This window comes from Phoca vitulina, unplaced genomic scaffold, assembly GCF_004348235.1.
Source record: "Phoca vitulina isolate PV1807 unplaced genomic scaffold, GSC_HSeal_1.0 scaffold29, whole genome shotgun sequence".
NCBI lineage: Eukaryota > Metazoa > Chordata > Mammalia > Carnivora > Phocidae > Phoca > Phoca vitulina.
The window spans coordinates 19,783,443-19,805,663 of NW_022589732.1; the positions used below are offsets into that span (position 1 = coordinate 19,783,443).

The 22,221-nt window shown below is 47.1% G+C and overlaps 1 protein-coding gene across 2 annotated transcripts in view; it reads left to right on the plus strand.

Moving 5' to 3' along the window:
* The window catches only part of SH2D4B (SH2 domain containing 4B), a 61,414-nt gene extending 41,147 nt beyond the window's left edge, over window positions 1-20,267 (plus strand). The window contains exons 6-7 of one of the 2 annotated variants that reach the window (XM_032423754.1): window positions 14,266-14,486; window positions 18,710-20,267. In XM_032423754.1, the coding sequence (XP_032279645.1) occupies window positions 14,266-14,486; window positions 18,710-18,802 (314 nt within the window). In that variant the 3' untranslated portion in view covers window positions 18,803-20,267. The remainder of the gene's footprint in view (window positions 1-14,265; window positions 14,487-18,709) is intronic. The other variant, XM_032423755.1, reaches the window with a different exon arrangement.
* The last annotated feature ends 1,954 nt before the right edge of the window (window positions 20,268-22,221 follow it).

Below are 22,221 nucleotides of genomic sequence, written 5' to 3' on the forward strand. Positions count from 1 at the left end.
CATCATGTCAAGTCAGATTGCTAAGTTTCCTGAGCAGAGCATGGAGTGGAAATTTTCCACCAACTCGGATCCCAAATGCAAAAATTTCTAAAGAGGGAAAAAGTAGGCTAGTTGACCTACTTTCCTCTTAAGTTCTTGCTTAAGCTGTTCCAACTAAGAAATAAAGGAATCTTTTTCCTTCTTTTAAAAAAAATTGTGCACTGGCTGTAAAGTCCCAAAAAAGGATTACAGAGAACAGCAACATTATTTTCTGCTTTAGGAAAGCATAGATTGTAATGGTGTTTTCAAGATCTGAACTCTTTGCTTTTGGCTCTCTATAGCTCTGTGCTTTTGATTTCAGCCTTTTGTGTCTTGTCCACCTAACACTTTTATTTGGGTTGTTTTGCTGAGATATTTGTCTTCTGATCCACAGGTGAGGGTAACTAAAATGTGTGGGAAGGGACAGGGCTTGGAATTCTCGTTGGATTTGAGAGAACTGAATTTTTTCTTTTTTCTATTTGGATTTAAAAAAGCAGAGTAGCCACAAACCATGATGTCTGTTGATGTAATTGATTTGATATTCTTCTGACAGTCCCATCATATTTCTGGTGGTGACAAAAGATGCTTCCTATCTTCCTAACTCTGGGAGGTTCCTATCATAGGTTAGACCCTTCTTCAACTCCAGCAAGCTATTTTGGGGTTTTCTTTGCTCCAGGCTCTGTAGTCTAGTTTCCCACCTGTTCCCAGCCCTGGTACCCGGCGCCCCAGCTCATGCCAGAGCCATTGGCCTCCTGTTTTCCTGAGGGCAGGCACGGGGTTGAACAGAAAGATGTGGTGGGGGGCGGGGCACAGCTGCTGTCTTCAAACCACTAACGTCCCCCAACCTGTGAGAGACCGCAAGGTCAGGACATGGAGCACGAGGTGAAAATCACAAGGGCTGACTTTGGCACAGTCTGATGTCCTGAGATGGAATAAGCTACCTCCAGGAGTCCTGAGCACCCACTGCTGGGGTGTGTAAACAGAAGCCAGACAGCCCTTCAGTCAAAACAGTGAGAGCACGGATGTAATTGATTTGGCGATTAGGTCAGATCGCGTGACTCTTCTCCCCTCACCTTCCCACCAGGAGGTGTTCTCTCTCTGCTTGTCTGAGAGACCAATATGGTGGCTTTGACATTTGCTAGAGAATAAAGTCTAGTCACTATAGTCGTTGAGAAGCCTTTCTGGAAATGAAGACTCATTAATTTTATGCATAATTATTAACAGTTTATCAGACTGAAATTACCTTCTGCTCTGTAATTAAGTTCTTTATAGATTTACATGCCAGAGCATTTGCTTACAGGTTTCATTTCAAACAATGATGCTGCTTTTGGGTGTTGTGATTCACACTGCCTCTCACCAGGGTGCCTGGGGTAGGAGGGTGTCCTCTACCCATGGGACAATCTAGAAATGCTTCCCGGAGGGGAACAACATGGCTTGCATATGCAATCAACGTTACGGCTCCTCCTGTAATGGGGACAATACACCGCCCCCTGCAGGTAGTGGGGCATTACCAACATTGGCGCAGCCAAGTTGCAAGCTTCAGCGTACAAAGAAAGTGGAATTCCTTTATTTTTCTACATTTCTCCCATGTTGTGAAGTTATCACTGCCCCCCCCTTCTTCCTTTCTGGGTAGTAGGGGAAAAAATAAACTCTAGCCCATTTTGTTTAACTTCATCCTATTCAGTGGAGTCATCTTCTTCGGGAGGCTAGGTCTTTAGGATTTTCTCCCCTGTCTGCTTCTCTCCAAGAAGGCATCGGAGTATTTGGGGCTTCTCTCCAGGGTGAGGAGGTTGTTGGGGGCAGGGTTGCCGTGCAGATGTTCGGCCTTTGTCTTGCATCAGGGTAGGGGGCTGAGGGAGAAGAGAGGCTGACCCCTGGGTCTCTGTGGCCAAGCCCTGTACGGTGAATGGAGTTGTGTCCATCTGGAGACGCACAGAAGCACTGCTTGGATCGCGGGCGTCCCTGGAAAGGGGGCACTTAACCTTGTACTGGTTCTCAGGGGTGCAGCTTGCTCTCCAGGGGGTGTGGCTGGTTGGCCTCCCCTGTGGGGTCATGCTGGCTTTTATGTTTTAACAGATAATTTATGAAATTTTTACTTTGTGCTGGCTATGCCAAGGAAACATTTCCTTGACTCCTCACACTACTCTCTGGAAGAGGTAGGAATACAGGCAGTTAGGTAGGAACACAGTGTTTGTAATAGGCCAGACGCTGGCTCACATTCATGGACTTATTTAATCCTTGTATCATCGCTGTGTGCTTCCTGCTAGCATTAGCCCCATTTCACAGATGAGAAAGCTGAGGTACAGAGAATTGAGGCCACTGGCCTGAGGCTCAGTCGTGGTAAGTGGGGGCCATGGGGCTCAAACCCTGGAGATCCCGCTCTAGAGTCCATGCCCCTGTGGTGCAAAGCAGCCTTGTCACCATCTCACAGGTGAGGGACTATGTTATGTAACTTCCCCGGGGGCAGGCAGGACTCAGAGGAGCCAGTTCCTTCTCAGTCCAGAACAGTTCCTCGAGGAGGAAGAGATGGCTATTTCCTTAGGAGACACGCAGCATTGTGGGTTGTGGGGTCAGCTGTTTCAGCTGTCATGGCTTATTCTTGGCTGAGGCAAGTGTCTGCTCCTTCCTAGGCCGGCACCCCCCCCCCCACAGAAAGCCTGAAGGGTGACCTCCAAGTCTCGTACAGTATTCAAAGTCCTCATGCAATAAATGGGAGTAAAACAGGGAATTGTCAGTGTTGGGAATTGTCGAATTACCTGGGCAGGGGCATGAGGAAGCAGGCTCCCTGTATAAGGCATTTTTGTAATTAATTTATTGTAATTTTGTAATTAATATTAAGCTTCTGTTGTATTAGACACTGTGCTAAGTACAGGGCATTTGGTCGTGAACTCAACTGACAGCTTCCAGCCCTCATGGAACTTATATTCATTTGCAAGTAACAGAAAAAAAAACAAACCCTGATATAATAAGAAAGAATTTATTTGTTCATGTGACTGAAAAATCCAAAGGTAGGCCTGGCTTCAGGCTTTGCTTGATCCAGGGAACTTAAGGTTTCAGCATCTGGCCTTTCTCCATCTCTCAGCTCTGTTGCTCTACACCATGATTTCTTGCCTAAACAACGCACCAGCTTGTGGTTGCCACGTCCCCTTTTGCTTAGGTTGAAGTCCAGCAGACAGAGGCCATGCTTTTTTCTCAATATTCCCGATACTAGTCCCCACATCCTGCTGTGTTGGGTCTGGTTTGGTCACGTGCTCTCTCCTGAACCAGTCACTATGGCCAGAGGCACGAGACCTCTCTCATTGGCCAGGCGTGAGTCACATGACCATCCCGGGTGGGGAATAGAATCCATCCCATTGCAACGGCATAGACGTGGGTGTAGACGTGAGTGAGAGGCGTGGCTTCCCAAAAGGAGGTCAGCCTTCCCTTGCCAGAAGATGGGCAGCTGGTCCCGAGTGGGCAAGACCAAACGATGTCTGCCATAGAGAGGAAAAAGCCCGTTCTTTGTCCTCGTGAAACTGTCAGTCCACTCAGCAAGACTGACCTGAAACAAATAGTCGTTTTATACTTTCAGCTGAAGTTAGTGCTACACAGGATCCTTGGGTAGCCAGTTTCAGCAGTCATTCTACTGCGTGGTTGCCATCCTCTGTCCCAGCAGTGGCGTTAGTGATTTGAACCTGGCATGTCAACTTGGAGCAGGCGGTCGTGGGCATGCGATATTGCCTCTTGTGCATGGCGATATCTGGAACCAAGAAGCTCTTCCCGTGAAACCCTTGTCTCAGCAGTTAGCCGTGGTTAAATTTCATTTGGAGTTATAAAAAATGAAGGCATGTGAACTCATTCATCACAATCTCTGTGGCTTTAGGATGCTTTAAGAAACTGTTGAGAATGAAGAGCATAATAATTCCAGCCTCTTTAATGATATCGTCTGGAAAGTATGGCAATAAGAAAGGAAAGTCACAAAAATGAATGAGAAATAGCTAACCGGTTGATGGAGGAGTTGCCGGCCGGTGAGGCGTAGCTACAGTGAAAGCTGTAAGAAATATGCCCATCAGATAAATTGAGACCCATAAAAAGTAAAACGTCGTGTCTGGCCTGCCTGCATTTCGTTCTTTTCAGAGAGAAACCCTAACAGAGAAATAAAAGGAACCCATTTGGTTACTCAGGTTAAATTCGGAGCCAGTGATTTCAGGGACCGGGATGGAGGTGGAGGAGGGGCTGGGAACTGAATCCAGGATTTGCTAACATATGGATTTATGGGGCCCTTAGAGCCCAGCGTCTTTTGGAGGTGTGTTTAAAGTGCCTTTCCTTTCCTGGGGCTGCCGCCAGTTAGCACCGATGGAGTCAATATTTTGATAGCAACTTGAAGTTGTTGTTGGTGGTGTTTGAGAGCATCATCTTCATGGGATGCAGGGAGATGGTTAGGTGAGGCTTAGCGAAGATGGCACGGGGATTTGTGCTCTGTACAATAAGAAGGGAGTCAGGAGCTGCTGGCCACACCTCGCGGGGCTGCTGGCTGCAAATGCGATATAAATGTGCGGGAATTGGGATAGGGAGAGCAAGCCTGGACTTCTTGGCGACGCTGGCCATCTCCGCTTCTGCATTCCCTGCTTCTTACCCTCCCGCTGTGCAATCGCGGATGGGGTGGGGGGAAGGGGGCGCTGGAAGGCTTCTGCCCCTGACCTTGGCCATGGTTTTTACTGCAGAGGCCCAGCAGAGGGCGCTGTAGTTAGTTGGCTTGCCTCTGATGTTCAGCACCCAGAGGAGCCGTGGACTATTTTGTTAAGACTTTTGTTGTTGTTGTTATCAGTTAGAGATCTTTCGGGTCTATCTGTATGTCAGCGGTTCTTGCCAGGGATGATTGTGCCCCACGGGGCAGCTGACAGTGTCTGGAGACATATTTGGCTGTCTCTACATTTCCATCAAACTTTTGAATTGTTGCTAGAAAGATAGATATAAAAGTGTAATTTCTTGTTTATTTGTTTTTATAAGTGATCTTACCTTGTCAGGACCTCTGTTTCCTGCTAATGCCTAAAAAATCACCCTCAACATTTCCAGTTCCTTTGGTTTTAAGAGTCTCTTTCAGTTTAACTCAGTTACTTTCTAACAAATATTCAATCTTTCCAACATCACTCCTTTTCCCCAGGTGGTGTCTGAGTGTAGGGGGAGCTCATGGCTTGGGAGGGAGTCAAAGAAAGGCCCTGGTTGGCCCCTCATCTCTGGACCTTGTTCTCTACTTTTACGAATCCGATGGTCCACTGCTGCTGGAAGCATCTATGAGTGTTGGATACTGAGCATAGCTGGGGTCTGGGGGTCCCCTTCTCCACACTGATTATCCCCCACACTTGACTTGGCCCTACCTTGGCTCTTGCTGGGCCTTCTGAGTTTCAACAACTGCCATCAGTTAACTGTTAGAGAAGACCATCTACCCCAAAGCCTAGGTTCTGGGGTATGCCTTAATGATGCCTCTCTTCTGGGCTATGCTCTTAATGATGTTTATTTTCCAAAAAACCCTCAGTCCTAAAGATTCAGTTCACTGGCCACCTCTTCCACCCCTGTCCTCATACTTTATTATCATTATGGAAAGACACAAGGCTGTCCCTTATTTGTTTATTTTCTTACTCTCCTTTATGCTCCACCCACATTCCCCTTCTTCCTCAATAAGGAGCCTTCCTGATAATAATGAGTATCTGTTCAAAGGGTTCTTGTATATATATTATGTATATATCACCCAAGGGAAGTTATTCTGCTCCTTATTTTCTTTTTTTCTCAGCTAACGTTACATATGATTTGACCTTGATGCTTTTCTGTGGCTAATTTTTTAAAAGATTTTATTTATTTGAGAGAGAGAGAGAGAATGAGTGGGGAGGGGCAGAGGGAGAGGGAGAAGCAGGCTCCCCGTTGAGCAAGGAGCCCAACGCAGGGCTCGATCCCAGGACCCTGAGATCATGACCTGACCCGAAGGCAGATGCCTTATCTGACTGAGCCACCCAGGCGCCCCACTTCTGCTGTTTTTGTGATGTGTCCACAAAGAGCGCAGCTTGCTTCCTGGGATATCTAGGCTCTGTTCCCCTCCCCAACGTGGGTCTGGACCTTCTCCTTCATCCCTTTCTTTTCTCCTACCTTGCTCAGTTTTGATTCCACTCCCAGTGATCAGAGGTGGCCCCAGAGGGTGTCACCATGGGCCTCTTGCCTTTCCCCAGGATTGGGGAAGGCAGATCCTCCCCAGGTTTCAGCTGCTGTTCTTAAGTTGGCCTCCTGCTTTCCAGTGAATTCCTGTCGACTGCTCTCGGGTCCATTGGTCACCCTTGTTTCTCTCTTCTTCTTCCCGTGGAAACACTTGGTATCACGAAAGTCTTGTGTTGATTGATTGTTCTACCTCCATTTGTATCTGGGGTTCACGGGGCTACCTTGCCACCTAGTTTTGTTGGAAACTTAGTCCATGGACTTTGTTATGAGAGCCATGCTGTTTCTACCTCTGGCCTATTATTTCTAATTGCTGCACAGAATTCCACAGGCTGCATCTACCTAATTCTGCTACCCTCTCCTTGAGTCCTGGACACCCACATTGCCCTCAACTTATCACCACCATAGATTAATCTAAGAGTCAATTACTTTTCTTGCCCTGGACCCTTATGGACTTGTGTGAGGATTTCTTTATAATATATCCCAGGAATGGAGTTGTTGGACCAGAGGGTAAATGTGCAGTTAATCTGGTTAGGGGTGTCCGGAAGGCTGACCCAATCCCGATTCCCAGCAGCCACACATGATGGTTTCTCTCCCTCCATGTTCGAAATCCCACACCAGAAGGTGTTGGAAGTCCTGGCTCCCCTCCAGGACACACAGAAATTTGGGGAGCCTGGCAGCCATCATCTTCAGGCTGTTCTGTCTCCAAATCCGTCATTCTGCCTAATTGTGGCTACATTATGCTGGCGCATGGCTCCTGCTAGATTCTCCACAAAATTGGGATACGGGACTCTTCTAGTTTCTCTGTGGGGTGCAGGAACATGAGTGGGGGCCCTCCCTTTAGTCCTTCTTCCCCTCGGTGGAGGGGATAGAGGTGGGATACCACCCCAGCCCAGGAAAAGCTCTTTCCCGTCTGCAGGGTCTTCTCACAGGCCCTACCTCTGTCCCCTCTAGAGTAGGTCTATAAAACTGTGTTCAGATCTCCAAGTACTACTCGACATATAGAGGGAGTTTGTAGAATGTAAAAATCCACTTTTTACATCTTTGCCAGCCCTGGTTTGCAAGACCATTTACACTCTAGCTCAGTCAGTCTCCAACCTGGCTGTGTATTGGAATTACCTGGGAAGATTATAAATGTTACTCATGTCTGTTGTACCCAAAATGAATTAGTAAGACTCTGTCAGAGTGGGCCAGGGCGGAGAACCGTGCTCTAGGGACCCAAGACAGCCAACACTGACATTTAAAGCTCATTAGTGATCCTTTTTTTTTCTGGGTGATAACCTCCCCATCCCTCAAAGGACATTGACCAACTTTGAATGAATGTCATAGCATGATGTGTGGGGAGGTGCAGAGCCCTGATATTTAAATCCTTAAAATATTAAACATCAAATATACACAGTGTGTGCACATACAGATGTGAGGGCATGAAGAGAGCTTCAGAAGCAGAAACACGAGCCGTCCTGGAAGCACCTGTGTGCCCCTGACCTTGGTCGCCCTGGTCCTTCCACCAGATGCCATCCCTCTCCCGAATATCTGCTCTATCAGATCTTTGCTTCATTTATTGTTTGTATATTAATCTCCAAGCACTGTAGCCTTTAGCTTTGTGAGCTTTTCACTTTAGTACCAATGGAACTCTAGCGTAGTTATTTTTTAGTTATTAGCTTGTTTCACGCTTCATTGAAAAAAAAACTTCTCCTTGTTGCATTTGTCCACCTCTGCTCTTCGGAGGCTACACCGCTCTCAATGCCTATCTTTCAGTGGTTAATTGAGAGGGCGTAACATGCGTATTTCACATATTCTCAAGTTGCTATATATCTTTACCCTCTTTCTAGACACACAGAATTTTTTAAATTATTTTTTTAAAGTTTTATGTATTTAAGTAATCTCTACACCCAACGTGGGGCTCCAACTCACAACCCCGAGATCAAGAGGCTAATGCTCTTCCGCTGGAGCCAGCCAGGCTCCCCCTCAAGACACAGGCTCCCCCTCAAGACACATAACAGTGATTCTACTCTCAACTGATCAGATGTTGTCAGTATGGCAGTCCTTTCTTTAAATCTTCAAATTATCCATTACTAGTATTGTTTTGTAAGTCAATATATCTTTTTAAATTCACCTGCAGGATCTATGCTTATCATTCCTTCTAGCCCCTCAGATTCTCTGTTCAGGATCAAATTTCTTCCACCTGAAGTATGTCCTTTAGATTATCTTTGATAGTCGATTTTCTCAAATTTTTTTTCTGAAGATGTCTTTATTTTGTCCTTTTCCTTGGAAGATAGTTTCATTAAACACTGTTATTTTTTTTTTCTCAGCACACTGAAAATATTATCCCATTGTCCTCTGGCTTTTACTGTTGTAACTGAGAAGTTAACCATCAGTCTAATGGTTCATTCTTTGGAGATAATCTGCCTTCTCTCTCTGGCTGACAGAATGAGACACTAAGTCGCTTTGGGCAGGTTCACTGCAACGTGTCTTTGATGAATCCTCAGTCCTTCACTCTTTAAATATGGCCTCCTCTCCCTCTCGCCTGTATTCTCTGGGATCCGGATCGCACATGTGCTAGACCTCTCAGCCCATCCTCTGCGTCTCCTTCCTGTCCTGAGACTTAGATTAAGCTTCTCTAATGTTCCATTTATATAAATATGCCATGGGGGTGTCCTTCTTAGTCTTGGCTGTGACTCTTCACTCATTGCGTCCCTCCTTCTCCCCTCCCACGTCATCAGCTCTGCTTACGGCTTGTACCCACAATCTACCCAGCCCCAGAGGCCTGCTTCACATCTCCCTTCGTTGCTGCTCTCAGGTCTGTCCTGACTTCTCCAGGTCACATTAATCTCCTCCTTCTGTGTCTTTTACAGCAGCTCTTACTGTCCTGTGCATGTGAAAACATGGTGTAGAGCAAAGAGCACTGGACTTGGAGTCCGAGGACCTGAGTTCAAAATCTGGCCCCACCACTTACTAGCTCTGTGACCTGGGATAGGTCACTTTTCTTGCTGACCCTCGGCGTCCTCAGTTATGAACTGATGATGATCGGGATGTTAGGAGGACCGAAGGGGATGAGGGCCACAGAGTCCCTGGATGGTGTCCAGGGCTGGCTGTGACAGGGGGCTTCTTAGGTAACCCCCAGTGTGTCCTTTTGCCCCCCTGCGTCAACATAGAAGCCATCTCTGGCAGACACTCAGTCTGGGAGCTGGAGTCCAGCGCTACAACTGGGGAAATGTAGCTATGAAGCAATTCCTACATGATGAAGCCCTCACTGCATTGAGATCCCTGGCTTGTGTGCCTCTAGTTCATACCCCCTGGAGCCATCTTTTCATCCTTGAACATTCTCATACTCTTCTCTGTCTAGTTCGTAACCCCTGGAGCCGTCTTTTCATCCTTGAACATTCTCACATTCTTCTCTGTTTAGAGATCATCAGTCATTTCCCATGGCCCTCGAAATTAAGTCCAGAATCCTTCTAATGGTACAGAGAGCTCTTGGGGGCTTGGCCCCTGCCGACCTCTACGTATCTCACCATTGCTGTTGCCCGGCTCCTACTTTGGCCCTCCCTCGGGCCACGTGCTAATTAATCTCTTTCGCAAACAAGTTCTTGCCTCGCGCCTCTGTTTTCACCTTTCTGGTCTCAGTCTAGCTGTCACTTCCACCCCTTGGCACCAGAGCTGGGTGGGGTGCCTCCCCCAGCTGCTCGTGCAGCACCTGGGGCCTTGATCACCACTCGTTACAGTGAGCCTTTTCTTAAAAAAAAAAAAAAAAAAAATCCTGTCGATCTTTATTTCTGTCCAGAGTCAAAGCTTCTGGAAGGCAGGAACTGTTTTTCATTCAGTGCCGATTCCCAGGTGCCTAGCATGGGGCCTGGCTCCTAGAGAGTGCTTAATACATAGTTGTTGAAGGGAGGAAGGAGAGAAATTGCGGGAAAAGCTACATTGCCCAATGTTGGCAGGTGAGAACTGGCTCAAAAGGGATCTACGGTCGCATTCTGCAGTCATCATTCCCGAACAGCTACCCTGGAGCACTGTGTGGTAAGGCCGCATCCCTCGGCCAGCCCTGGTCATTGGCAGACGCAGAAAGTTTCCATGATCCCGGGGGAGCAGTGTGCTTGCTCCACAGTCAGAAGGGGTGAGGTGAGACCCTCCCTTCTTTCCTTAGCCAAGAGGTCGTAGAGTGTTTAGAAGGGGCAGAGGTGGGATGGGATGGGGTATGATTAGTGCTTAGTTCCCAGTACACTTGGCTTAGAGGTGATCCACGGAGAGAGAGAGGGAGTCGAGCGCAGAGTATGAGTGGGCAGAGAAGTGTAACAGCTTCTCCTTGTAAGTGTCCTGCAGGCCTCCCAGCCACCCACTAATTCTCCTGGGGGTCAGGTTTTCTATGGAATGGTCTATGCCATCCTCAACTATGAGGCTGCATTACTTTTGGCCTTGGGCCAAATTATACTGTTGATTTCTAGCTAAGTATCAAAGAGTGGGGTCAGAGTTCGCAGGAGAGTCTGCCAGGGATGGTGCAGGCTGGGGCCCCGGGACCCAAGCAGTCCCCATCAGAGGTCACCCGCCACAGCCTCTGTCTGGAGGGACTGGGTGCGTGGGTGTGGGCAGCATAGCCTGGCAGTGCTATGACCATCGCTGTTCCCAGGACGAAGTGACATCCAACCCTGGCACATGAGTGATACGCTTGGTGTAGCCAAGACAAACTAGTTATGTGTATTAGATAGGCGTTGTGTCCTCAGGCACCGTGGCAAGCATGCTCACACGTTAATTTAACATAGGCTCAAACAACCTTATGACGTAGGTAAGAGTAATGGTACCACTTAATAGATGAGGACACGGCCCTGGGTTTCAGAGAGGCTTAAGTAACCTGCCCAAGGTCACCCATTGAACAAATCCCTGAGCTGTGATTTTATTTTTATTTTTTAAAAGATTTTATTTATTTGAGAGAGAGAGAAAGCAAGAGAGAGCGTGAACAGGGGGGAGCGGCAGAGGTAGAGGGAGAAGCAGAGTCCCCATTGAGCAAGGAGCCTGATGCGAGGCTCGATCCCAGGACCCTGAGATCATGACCTGAGCTGAAGGCAGATGCTTAACCGACTGAGCCACCCAGATGTCCACCTGAGCTGTGATTTTAGTCTTTGCTCTTGATTACTGCTCCAAACAAGCCCCCCAACATTCCAGATGCTTGGGGCACAAAGGTCAGCATTCAGTGTCAGTTTGGGTCTTCCAGGAAGCAGAAGTACAAGCGATTTCCTGGAAGAAATGCCCATGAAGGATAAAGGGGAGAGGGAGCAGGAGAAGGTGGGGAGAGTCTTCAGATGAGGTGCAGGCCTGACGCCCATGAAGGGAGGGTGGGAAGGAAGGGTCATTGGGAGGAAGAGCCTGCTACTGGAGCACAGCTCAGGGAGAGTCTTGCTCCGGCTGATGGGAAGCCCTGAGCAGTGACTGCTCACTAGAGGAGTCCCACACTGGGTAGAATGGCAGCTTCCGTAGCCTCGTGCTCATAGAACCCTCTGTGCTCTGAGTCAGGGGCACTGGGTCCTGTACCCTCTGTGCCTGAAGCAGCTGGGGCAGAACACGCTTCAGCGGTGGATCCTGAGCAGCAGCTGGGGGCTGGCAGCTCTGGACACTGTTCCTTGCAGCAGAGTCTCTCTTGAGGGAGGCTCGAGCAGCGCGCTCCCACGGTTGCCACAAGCTTTATCCTCGAGCCCTTCACAGCCTGTTTACTAATACACTGTAGCATCTGGGCAGGTGTTACGAAAGCTCAAAGGTGGATATCCCGTGCAGCCTCCTGGGATAGCGATGATTTCCTGACAGGATGGAGCAGGTTGCACACTGAATAAAGGGACCCTGCCAAGGGGGCTGGTTGTGAGCAGGAGGGGTTGAAATGTGGAAATGTGAGCTTGGCCATTTTGGCCCAGAGAGGCACCCTTTTCAAAGTCCACCACTCAGAGGGACATCTGTTTCTCACTTGCACAAAGGTAGAGTGTAGGTGACCAGCAGCATGGGCTTCCCAGGAGAGAAGAGGAGGATTCAGGGTTAGCTGGGACAAAGGGGGCCGGGGACGGGCATGAAGCTTCTGCACAAGGGGGCTTGTGGGAAGGAGCAGCAATGGTGCACAAGGTGAGTGAGTGAATGAGCCTAGAGAGGTGGGTGGGTGGGGTCCCAGAGCCCCGTGTCTGTCGTTCCCAAGCCTGGAGTCTGCCAGAGTCCGGGGAGGCTATTCAAAGGTTTTAGATGGCAGACACATGACATTGTCCTTTTGGTGTTATTGGTCGCTTTCAGATATTAAAAGGTAGAGTCCTATTCAAGTTTGACTGTTCAGGCTCCTGCCCAATGCAACAATTCTCTCCTCCCCAATTTCCAGTCTGGTCTGGGCTTTAGCTTGAGGTGGGCAGAGTGGAGATGGGGGTGACATTTTCTGGTCCTTTTTCCTCCCGGCCCTTGGCTCTACTCTGTCTTCTCTTACTTTTCTCCCTGCCCCAGCCACCTTTAGGGTCTAGGTCTTCTGGCACTGGGGCAGGGAGGTGGGTGAGGGACGGTGCTGAGTCTTCTGACAGATTCCAGGTGGCCATTTTGGTCCTCTTTTGGCTGTCACTGCTTCCCTGGCTGAAGGCACTAACATCCTCCCGGTGCTTCCTCCTGCCTACATGGGAATTGTGCGCGATTCTTCAGGTGTCCTGTGGTAGAAGGGCTCCCCACTTCCTCCCCCTCCCCTCTCCCTGGTTTCCTACTTACATAGCCTGGCTGGGGAGAGGGTGGCTCACTTGATTGCCTCTTGATAAGTCTGGGCAAGGAGGACGGAGGTGACCCCCAATTGTGTTGGCTGTCTTTAAAAGGGGGACATGTGACAGTGTGGTGACCTCTATGTCCTCTGCTTTGGGCACAAGGAAAGTCCTGCCCCACCTCCTATAAATAGGAGAGCAATGGCAGGGGCTTGGGGGGGAGCAGGGAGTACGTACAGGAAAGCTTGAGAAAGGCACCAGGGTGCAGTAGGGGAGAGGTCACAAGTGTGCAGTACCTCTCAGGGTCACAGGGACCAACAGCCCGGCTACCTTCTACCCCTTTGCTATGTGACCATCAGTAAAGATCCCACGGAGTGTATGCACAGGGTAACCAAGTGGGTGTGTGAAAAGGACCATGCGTTTCTCCTCTCTCCCCAAATATGATGATAACAGTAGCCAACATTTCCACAGTGTTTCTCAGTTTATGAAATGCTTTCAAATTCTTTAGCTGACTTGAAAGTTGTAATGTGCCCTTGATGTAGATGGATTAAGATGCTCACTTAAACGTCAGAGGACATTGGAGAAGTCGAGGAGTTGGCTGAGCATCACGGAGCCCAGACAAAGGCAGGTTGAGCAGGTCACCTAGGCCTTCTGGCTCCCGCCCTCTTCCCGCTGCCCTGCCCTGCGAGACTGGTCCCCCCACACATGGCTTCCTATGCTCTATCCAGAGGACAGCAGCTCCCAAAAAGCCCTTCTGGGGATTGCCACTGACAAGTAATCAGTAACTTCAGGGCTGGACCCGACCTCCATACTGTGGTGAAACCACATCCTCATGAAGGACCGCAGAACCTGAGAAAATTTTGTCCTTTGAGCTGGTTTCCCAATGCCCACAGGTGGGCGGAGGAAGTCTTTTCACTTCTTAAGAGGACCTACTGTTTTCAGGTGCTCATTCATGGGTACCAGCAAGATAACTGGGGTAGTAATCTTGAGTCACTCTGCTGTTGTCATTAAAGCAGGACTCTTAAGGCTCTCCACGGGGCAGTGCTTGCTGACTTGTATTTGTAATCGATAGATGCTCTAATTCTGGCTCATTGCTAATTCTTTGCTTACCCAATTAATCCAAATTAGTGTGGCTTAATTTGGAGGAAAGCGTGCTAAACTCAGGTGCTAGTAGAAACTCTGCCCCCAGGCTCACAGCTGGTTGCTCTGGGCGGAATGAGGTAAGTAAGTGCTGGACAGCTCCTGAGGCCCCCTCTTTCCTGACACCATGGAAGGAGGATGAGGGGCAGGGGTGAGTCAGGGAGAGTGGCAGGGGAAAGGTTTGCTGAACCTACGGACTTATTTTTTTTCTTTTTTAAACCAGGAATTATTAGCCGAGAAGATGCAGAAGATCTCCTCGAGAACATGACGGAGGGAGCATTTTTGGTCCGGGTCAGTGAGAAAATCTGGGGCTACACCCTCTCCTATCGCCTGCAGAAAGGGTTCAAGCACTTTCTTGTGGACGCCTCTGGGGATTTTTACAGCTTCCTGGGAGTGGACCCCAATCGCCACGCAACGCTCACCGATCTCATTGATTTCCACAAGGTATCCTTCACAGGGCTGCTGGTCAGGAGATAGGACTGGGAGGAACTTGAGGTGAAGGAGCGCCAGGCTGCAGGTATTCTAAGAGATGGGGTGGAGAGAGAGCAGGCAGCCCCAGAAGGTCTGCAGGATCACAGGGATATGGGACATCGGGGTGGGAGAGAGCAGAGGTGGTCTAGACAGGCTCTGGGGCCTGCTGTTCTTCTCTCTGGCTTACCCTCTGACTAATGCAGGCCCCTCCAGCCCTGGTCCCTAAGCCTCTTCTCACCTCAAGTATCCGAGTTCTCCCTATGGTCAACACTTAGGGACTAGTTGATGCACCTTCTGTCCAAGCCCGTGGCTTACCTGCAACACATCCCCAGGATGTCCTGCTTGAGGACGTTCTAGCCGGGCCTCTGGCAGCTTTGTAGAGTTAGCTGAAGCCTAGCTGTCAACCCTGTGGCTTGAGAAGCTTTTCTAGTAGAGTTACCATGCCTCTTGTTCCAACTACAAGGATATGTACGTGTGTGGTACGTGTGTGACTTTGGGCAGGTTCCTTAGTCTCACTGAACTTTACCATCCTAACCAGGCAAATGGATGTAAATAATAGTTCAGATCCCATGACTGTTAAATGAGGCAATGTCCATAACAGCAGTCTGTAACTGTGAAGTGGTGTGGAAGTTCTTGTTTTCCAGAACTCTCTTTGTTATTTGTCCCCCTACTGTAGACCTCTCATGAGGAAAGATGTTGCCTTCCAAACGATATATGTAGAAAGAAGCAACTTCTGTGTTAATGTGACTGTCAGCACAGTAGTAACTGGGAGAAAGCCAAAGGTGGAACTTGGTGAGCCACAAGGGTGGGAGAGGGATTCCAAGAGACAGAGTCGTGGTCGCTCCCCATCTACCTGAGCTTTGCAGCTGTAGCAAGGTTCACAGACTCACATCTCACTGGGTTTTTGCTGTAATAGGAACTCTTGGATTGGTTTTGTTTTTTCTTCATGGATGTCCCCAGGGCTCTAGGGACAGCTCATGACTTGACCTTCTAAGTAAAGCACATAGAAAATTACCTATTTACAAATACCTAGACGCTGGGTGGACAGGACTCCTGGAAAACTGGACTAACCAGGTTCAGGGCAGTTTTCTACCCGTGTTGGGAAGAGCTTTCTAACAACTCTAGGAAAGAGAAAGGGAGGGCCTGTGTGGATATTGGCACCTTCTCTGTGTCAGGCATGATGCCTAGTGCTGTCCATCCATGTTCTCGCTTCCTCATCATGATAGCTCCGTGAGGGAGGTAGACTAGTCCCATTTCACAGATCAGGAGACCAAAGCCAGGGAGCTTGAATAGCTTCCCTAAGTTTTCATGGCTGGCACCACGAGGTCTGAGAGTTAATCCTCAGGCCGTCTGCCTCTAAAGATTGGGCTTTTTCCTCTCTACCATGATATTTGGTTTCCCTGCCCACTATAAGCTGCTTTGAGCAGTGATGAGCTGCTTGTCCCAGGAAGTGTTCAAACACAGGAAAAAAGTCCATCTCTCAGAGAAGCTATGCTATTGTTCTTGCATTGGAAGGTTAGAACAGATGTCTTTGAAGGTCTTTATTCTCTTCCAAATCTAGGGTTGGAGACTTCCAATGTAGTTTCTTACACTGAAGAGGGGGTTCATCTATGCCCATGTGGAGATCTGGTGGTCAACGTATATAAATTAAAGTTTTAATTACACAATTAATTTATGATTATGTTCTAAGAATAATGAAGTACAATACAAGGTGAATGAATGCCTTGTCCATTTCAAATCTCCATTTCCATTCTCCACCTTAAAGTATTAGTTTGCCATGTACCTATCCAAGTATTTCCCGGGCATTAACACAGAAATTTATGTACATAAGGAAGTACATAGTTTTGTTATTTTCTACATAAACCAGACAATGCTTTTTTTTTTTTTTTCTAATTATAAATTTAATGCAGGGGCGCCTGGGTGGCTCAGTCGTTAAGCGTCTGCCTTCGGCTCAGGTCATGATCCCAGGGTCCTGGGATCGAGCCCCACATCGGGCTCCCTGCTCGGCGGGAAGCCTGCTTCTCCCTCTCCCACTCCCCCTGCTTGTGTTCCCTCTCTTGCTGTCTCTTTCTCTCTGTCAAATAAATAAATAAAATCTTTAAAAAAAAATTTAATGCAATTCTCTACCCAACAAATATACCAATAGGATAGAGATTTAAAAAAAAAAAGATAGGATTTTCCAGAAAAAACTGAAATGTACCAGTTTATCCAGGGAAATTCTAAAAAATAAGGATAGTGGGGTGAGATTAAACCGGACAATTCTGTACCAATAGCTCAGCAATTTGATTTTTTAGCAGGATCAAGATAGCATATGGTGTTTTTTTTCAAAGCATGGTCGCTGGAAGTGGGCTGCTAAATTTTAAATCCCAACTTCATTACTGTGAGTGACTTTGGGCAAACTACTGAAATTTTTGTGCTTTAGTTTTCTCATCAGTAAGATGGGTTTCAAAATAGCACTCCCCTCCTTAGGGTCCCTGGGAGGTTTCATTGAGATATCACTGTGTAAAGTGCTGAAACAGTACAGCTGACATTTGTAAGTTATCAGGACGTTGGCTGTCACTGAAATGCTTGTATTGAGTACATGTACCAACCACATCCGTACGCGTGCCCCGTGGTTTTTCTTGATGGCCACTTACATAGCTTCCAGGTTTCCATGATCACAAACGGGGCCCCAGAGCTTTGCTTGTCTAGGTCCCTTTGGGCACAGTATTTCTCTAGGATGGATCCGTCGTACTGGAATTGCTGGATAGAAGATGATGCACATTTTAATTTGAAAAGATCTGCCAGATTGCCCTCCAAAAACATAGCGCCAGTTTGTGCTTCTGCCAAAACTGATGAGGCTTTTTCCCCACACTGTTGCCAACACTGGGGATTATCAGTCATTTTAATTTTTTCCCATCAGACGGGCAGATGCTCTATCTCACTGTTGTTTAGCTTGCATTTCTCCAATTACTACTGACACAGAGGATCTTTTTATATGTTTAATGGCCACTTGGATTTCTTCTGTGGATTGTTCGTTCCTGTCCTTTGTCCATTTTCTACTTAGATGTCTCCTTTCTTACTGACTTGTCAGTTCTTCCAGCAGTTAAATTGAGCTCTAGTTATGTCTATCCTGCTTTTCAGGTCTTCTTTTGAAATTTTTATTTTTATTTAATGGGCACTCTTTTCATTTGCAGCTTCTTTAATTAAAAAAAATAATAGCTCATTCTTTTTTTTTTAAGATTTATTTATTTATTTTGAGGGAGGGAGAGAGAGAGAGAGTGAGCACGAGTGGAGAGGTGCAGAGGGAGAGGGAGAGAGAATCCCAAGCAGAGTCCGCACTGAGTGTGGAGCCTGACACGGGGGTCAATCTCACGACCCTGAGATCATGACCCGAGCCGAAACCAAGAGTCCGATGCTTAATGGGCTGCGCCACCCAGATGCCCCATAAATAATAGCCCATTCTTATTTCATGAATGATTTATCTTCTTATTCCATTGAGGAGATGCATACCCATCCCTGAAAAGCTCTTTCAGTTTGTTTTATAAACTTGATATTTTCTTAGGGGTCAGTTCTATTGTTGAGTTGGCATCTTTCTTTTATGGGTATGATTTTCCTTAAGTATGTATACATTTTGAGTTATGAGGTGGTGTCTGAACTTTGAATTTCCTATTTATCCATCAATGGATACAGTCCCTGTTTCCCGAATCCATTCTCTCCATGCTGTAAGGGTTGGAGTTGACAGCCCTAAAGACAGCTCATCTTTTGGGCATGGGAATGTCTGAGCTTTTGTGGACTCTTTGGCCTCCCAACGAAGGGCAGTGCCTCTCCTCACTTCCCATCTGCCCGAGGCAAAGACCTCTACTGTCTAGGGCTCCCCAGCCTGTCCCTCTGATATTTGCTCCAGCCCCTGCCTCACCTTCACTCCTCTGACAATCTCATCCTGTAGGTCTTTTGGTTTTCAAGTATTCTTTAACATTTGGCTTTGTTGATGGCCTTCCTTCTTATTTTCCCATATTGGATTTATTTCCATTTTCCCAATATGGCTCTATTTCTTTTTTAAAGCAGATTTTTTTTCTGTCATTTCTATAAATTTGAGTGAGGAGGAGGCAGATACATATTCATAGACTTTCTATCTTGAACTGGCCTCTCTCTGGTGGATGTTTATTTCCCTTGCTTGGTTATAAGTAATTCTTCCTTTTTGTTTTTCCTTTTAGGAGGAAATTATCACTGTTTCAGGGGGAGAGCTGCTGCAGGAACCCTGTGGACAGAGGGACAGCCCACCAGACTACCATCTGTTGTTTGAATGATTCCTTCCCCCCTCTCCCTTATCAATTGGACTTCTTTGGGCATCCAGTTTTTGAACTCAACTTAAGAACTTCCCAGCTCAAATCCTTATGGCCTTCTGGAAGATCTACCACCATCCAGAGGATTAAGTAGATTAGTATGTCTCAAGGGATATGAAATATATGTGCTATTGGTCCCCGTCCCAATGCCCAGGACAGAAATTGCTAATAGCTGATGCAACTCTTTCATGAAGAGTTTAGTTATGACTTCATGAAGCCTATTTGCCATGGCCACCCTAAGCTGAGCCCCTAGAGCACATGGGTCATGTTTTAATAATCCAAAATAATTCCAGTGCCGAACTCTGAATTTAACCTATGGTAGACATTTAATAAATGTTTGTTGAATGAATGCAATTCTTCTGAAAGTCTTCCAACACTAATCAGCAATGTTTTCTAGTAAGTAATTTCCTACCTGTTCTGTCTATAAAGTCATGGAGAGTATAGAAGAAATATTGTAAAGGATTTATATGGAAAATATAGATGCTACATCTTTAATGATGTACATTATTGCCCTCATTGATTTTATCATTGGAATAATTACCTAAGGCTTCTGAGACCCAGCTTCCAGAATAGGCGGCTGATACTGCCCTGCCTTCTATATTTGCCTCTTCTTCTGCCACCCATCCTTGGTCTTGGAAGCATATCTTGACCCTGGTTTTGCAATATTGAGTCAGTGGTTTCGTTTATTCGCATAGATGTGCCCAAAACCTGGGATGAATTATAAATTCAAGAAAGCCTTTGCTCTCTAGGATTTTACCCTCTTGATGTAGGTTACCCAAATGATTACTTCTGCCTTCCTGGTCATTTTGAGTCTGATCCTTGTGTTCACTTAATCTGAGTATGGTTTTCATATCAATGAGATTCTTCCAGTGACTCGCCAGTAACTCTCAGGGATAGTGTCTTCGTGCATACTCAGGTTCTCACGTTTATGGACAATCAGAGACAGCGTGTTATGGTGGGGAATATTTTAGTGGAATCAAGCAGACTTGTGTTCAACTCCCTACCCTGGACTTACTGGTATTTTAATGTTGGCAGCACCATATTGGTGGGAGTGAAAGGATGGATGGGCTCTGATCCTTGTCAGTGGACGGGCATACCTTACTTGACAGTCATGTCCCACACCACTTACACTCTCCTTCACCTCCTGCTTCCCCTACTCTTCACATTCTTGGCCACTTGCTTCACCCTGGTCACTACCACTGCAAGGTGTTCTGCCTGGACTCTGTTCTTCCTTACGGGGTCCATCAGCTTCATGTGAGATGAGCCAATGCCACCTTGCCCCATGTGGTGCTTTGGGCCCCTCATCTCCTATTGCTGCAGTTGCTGAAGACACCGTGCACCCATCAAGAGCAGGGCAGTTAACTCTGCATGTGCAGAGAAACTTGGATCAATGGGAGACAGCAGCTGGTAGATTACTTCTTCCCCCTTCCTCCTGCTGGGGGGCTGTTCGGACAGGCAGTTCTTCTGACGACCTCTGAGAAGACAGTCCTGCAAGATGGAGCAACTCGTCAGGATGAAACCAAGGAGTGGCCAGATGAGGTCCGCGCCCTCCCGTCTGTCCCTCCTCCTCCTCTGCCTCCTTCTGCAGCTCCTCTGGGCTGGCCACCCCTGAATTAAGTGGCAGCATATAGGCGTTTGCCACAGGCTCTGGCTTTGAGGGAAGCCAGGGTAAGGACCCATCGTATAAATGTGCTCGAGAACGTCAGCCTCGCAACCTGGCTTCTGTCTTGCTCTCTCCCAGGGCCCCCGAATTCATAAAAGAGAAGGCGGAAACTTGCTTCTTGAATGCTAAGATGCTTTAAAACCTTCACCAATTATGGTTAGATTTTCTTGTAATAGTCTTCCATTCTAGTAGCCTCAGAGGAACCGAATTTTGGTTTTGGCCGCGCTACTTACAAACTATGTGACTTTGTTCAAGACGTTCAACCTTGTGAAGGCTCAGTCTGCCCGAGAAGAGGAATTCCTGTGTGGCCGCCACTAGTTTTTTTTTTTTTTTTTTTTTTGGGTCACTTAAATGAGCAATATGAAAACTCTGTCTAAATGAGAGGCATTGCTGCTAACAACCACAGAAACAGCAACAATTATTTTGGGATTAGCAGTGATGTGGCAGGGGAATATGGTGTGATGATTTTCAAGGTGTTGGAAGAAACTTCCTATTCCAAGCACTAGCAGCAGCTCTGAGAGCCGAGCAGGCTGGGCTGAGAACCCGAACCCCTGAGCTGTTGTTCCTGTCACCCCTAATTAATATGTGAGAGACAACAGCTGAGGTTTCTCTGCCTAACACATTTATTTCATTTTATTTGGGGCCTGCACTTTCTGCATGTCTCATATATTTTAGGCTTTACCTGGCCTTAAAATAAATTCCTTGTAAGTTGTCCTGCAAATGAAATTACTGTCTGGAAAACTGCAATTTCATCTTGAGAGTTTTATTATGCTAATAAATGTCAGGATTCTCAAATAAAGGGATTGCCTTTTTTTTTTTTCCCTGAGCCCTACAAATATAATGAAAAATAGCCAGTCAGCTACAAGACTCAGCAAAGAGAAAATTTACAGTCTATAACTAGAAAGAGAAGTTGTGAAAAACACTATGCAAGTTAATGGAAGATAAATGTCACCGAACGGAAGGGTAACTTGGGGTCTCGATGAGGGAGGGCCCCGAGTGGCAGAGCCAGAGAGCTGGACACCTGGGGTGCCAGGGTCTAAGGGGCATAGGCTGCAAAGCGGCTTCTCGGGGTTAGAATGGAGCGCTGGACGTGAAGATCTGGGCTCCTGGGGAGTGTGCCCCCCTTCTGTACCCTTGAACCCTTCATTAGCCTCAGGACTAAATTTAGAGCCAGAAGGACTTTTGTTCTGTGACCCTAGGCAAGTGTCTCCAATTCTCTGGGCCACAGTTTCTTCTATAAAATGGGGTAAAACCATGCCTGTCTCAGACGGTGGCTGGGAAATTGAACCATGTGGGGGTGCACTCGAAAATCCACATATAACTTTTGACTCCCCTCAAAACTTAACTACTAATGGCCTACTGTTGACAGAAGCCTTATGGATAACATGAACAGTCAATTAATACCTACTTTGTATGTTTTATGTACTACATACTGTATTCTTACAATAAGGTAAGTTAAAGAAAAGAAAATGTTATTAAGAAAATCATACTGAAGAGGAAATACATCTACAGTACTGTACCGTATTTATTGGAAAAAATCCATGTCTAAGTGGACCTGCGCAGTTCAAACCCAAATGTTGTTCAAGGCTCAACTGTCACATAATGTGAGATTTTGTAATCGTAGTGACAAATACCGTTTAAGCTGTGTGTATGTGGGTGTGTGTGTATGTCTAATTCTCGCAATCATGCCGAGGGAGACAAGACTATCCTCTCCACCTTG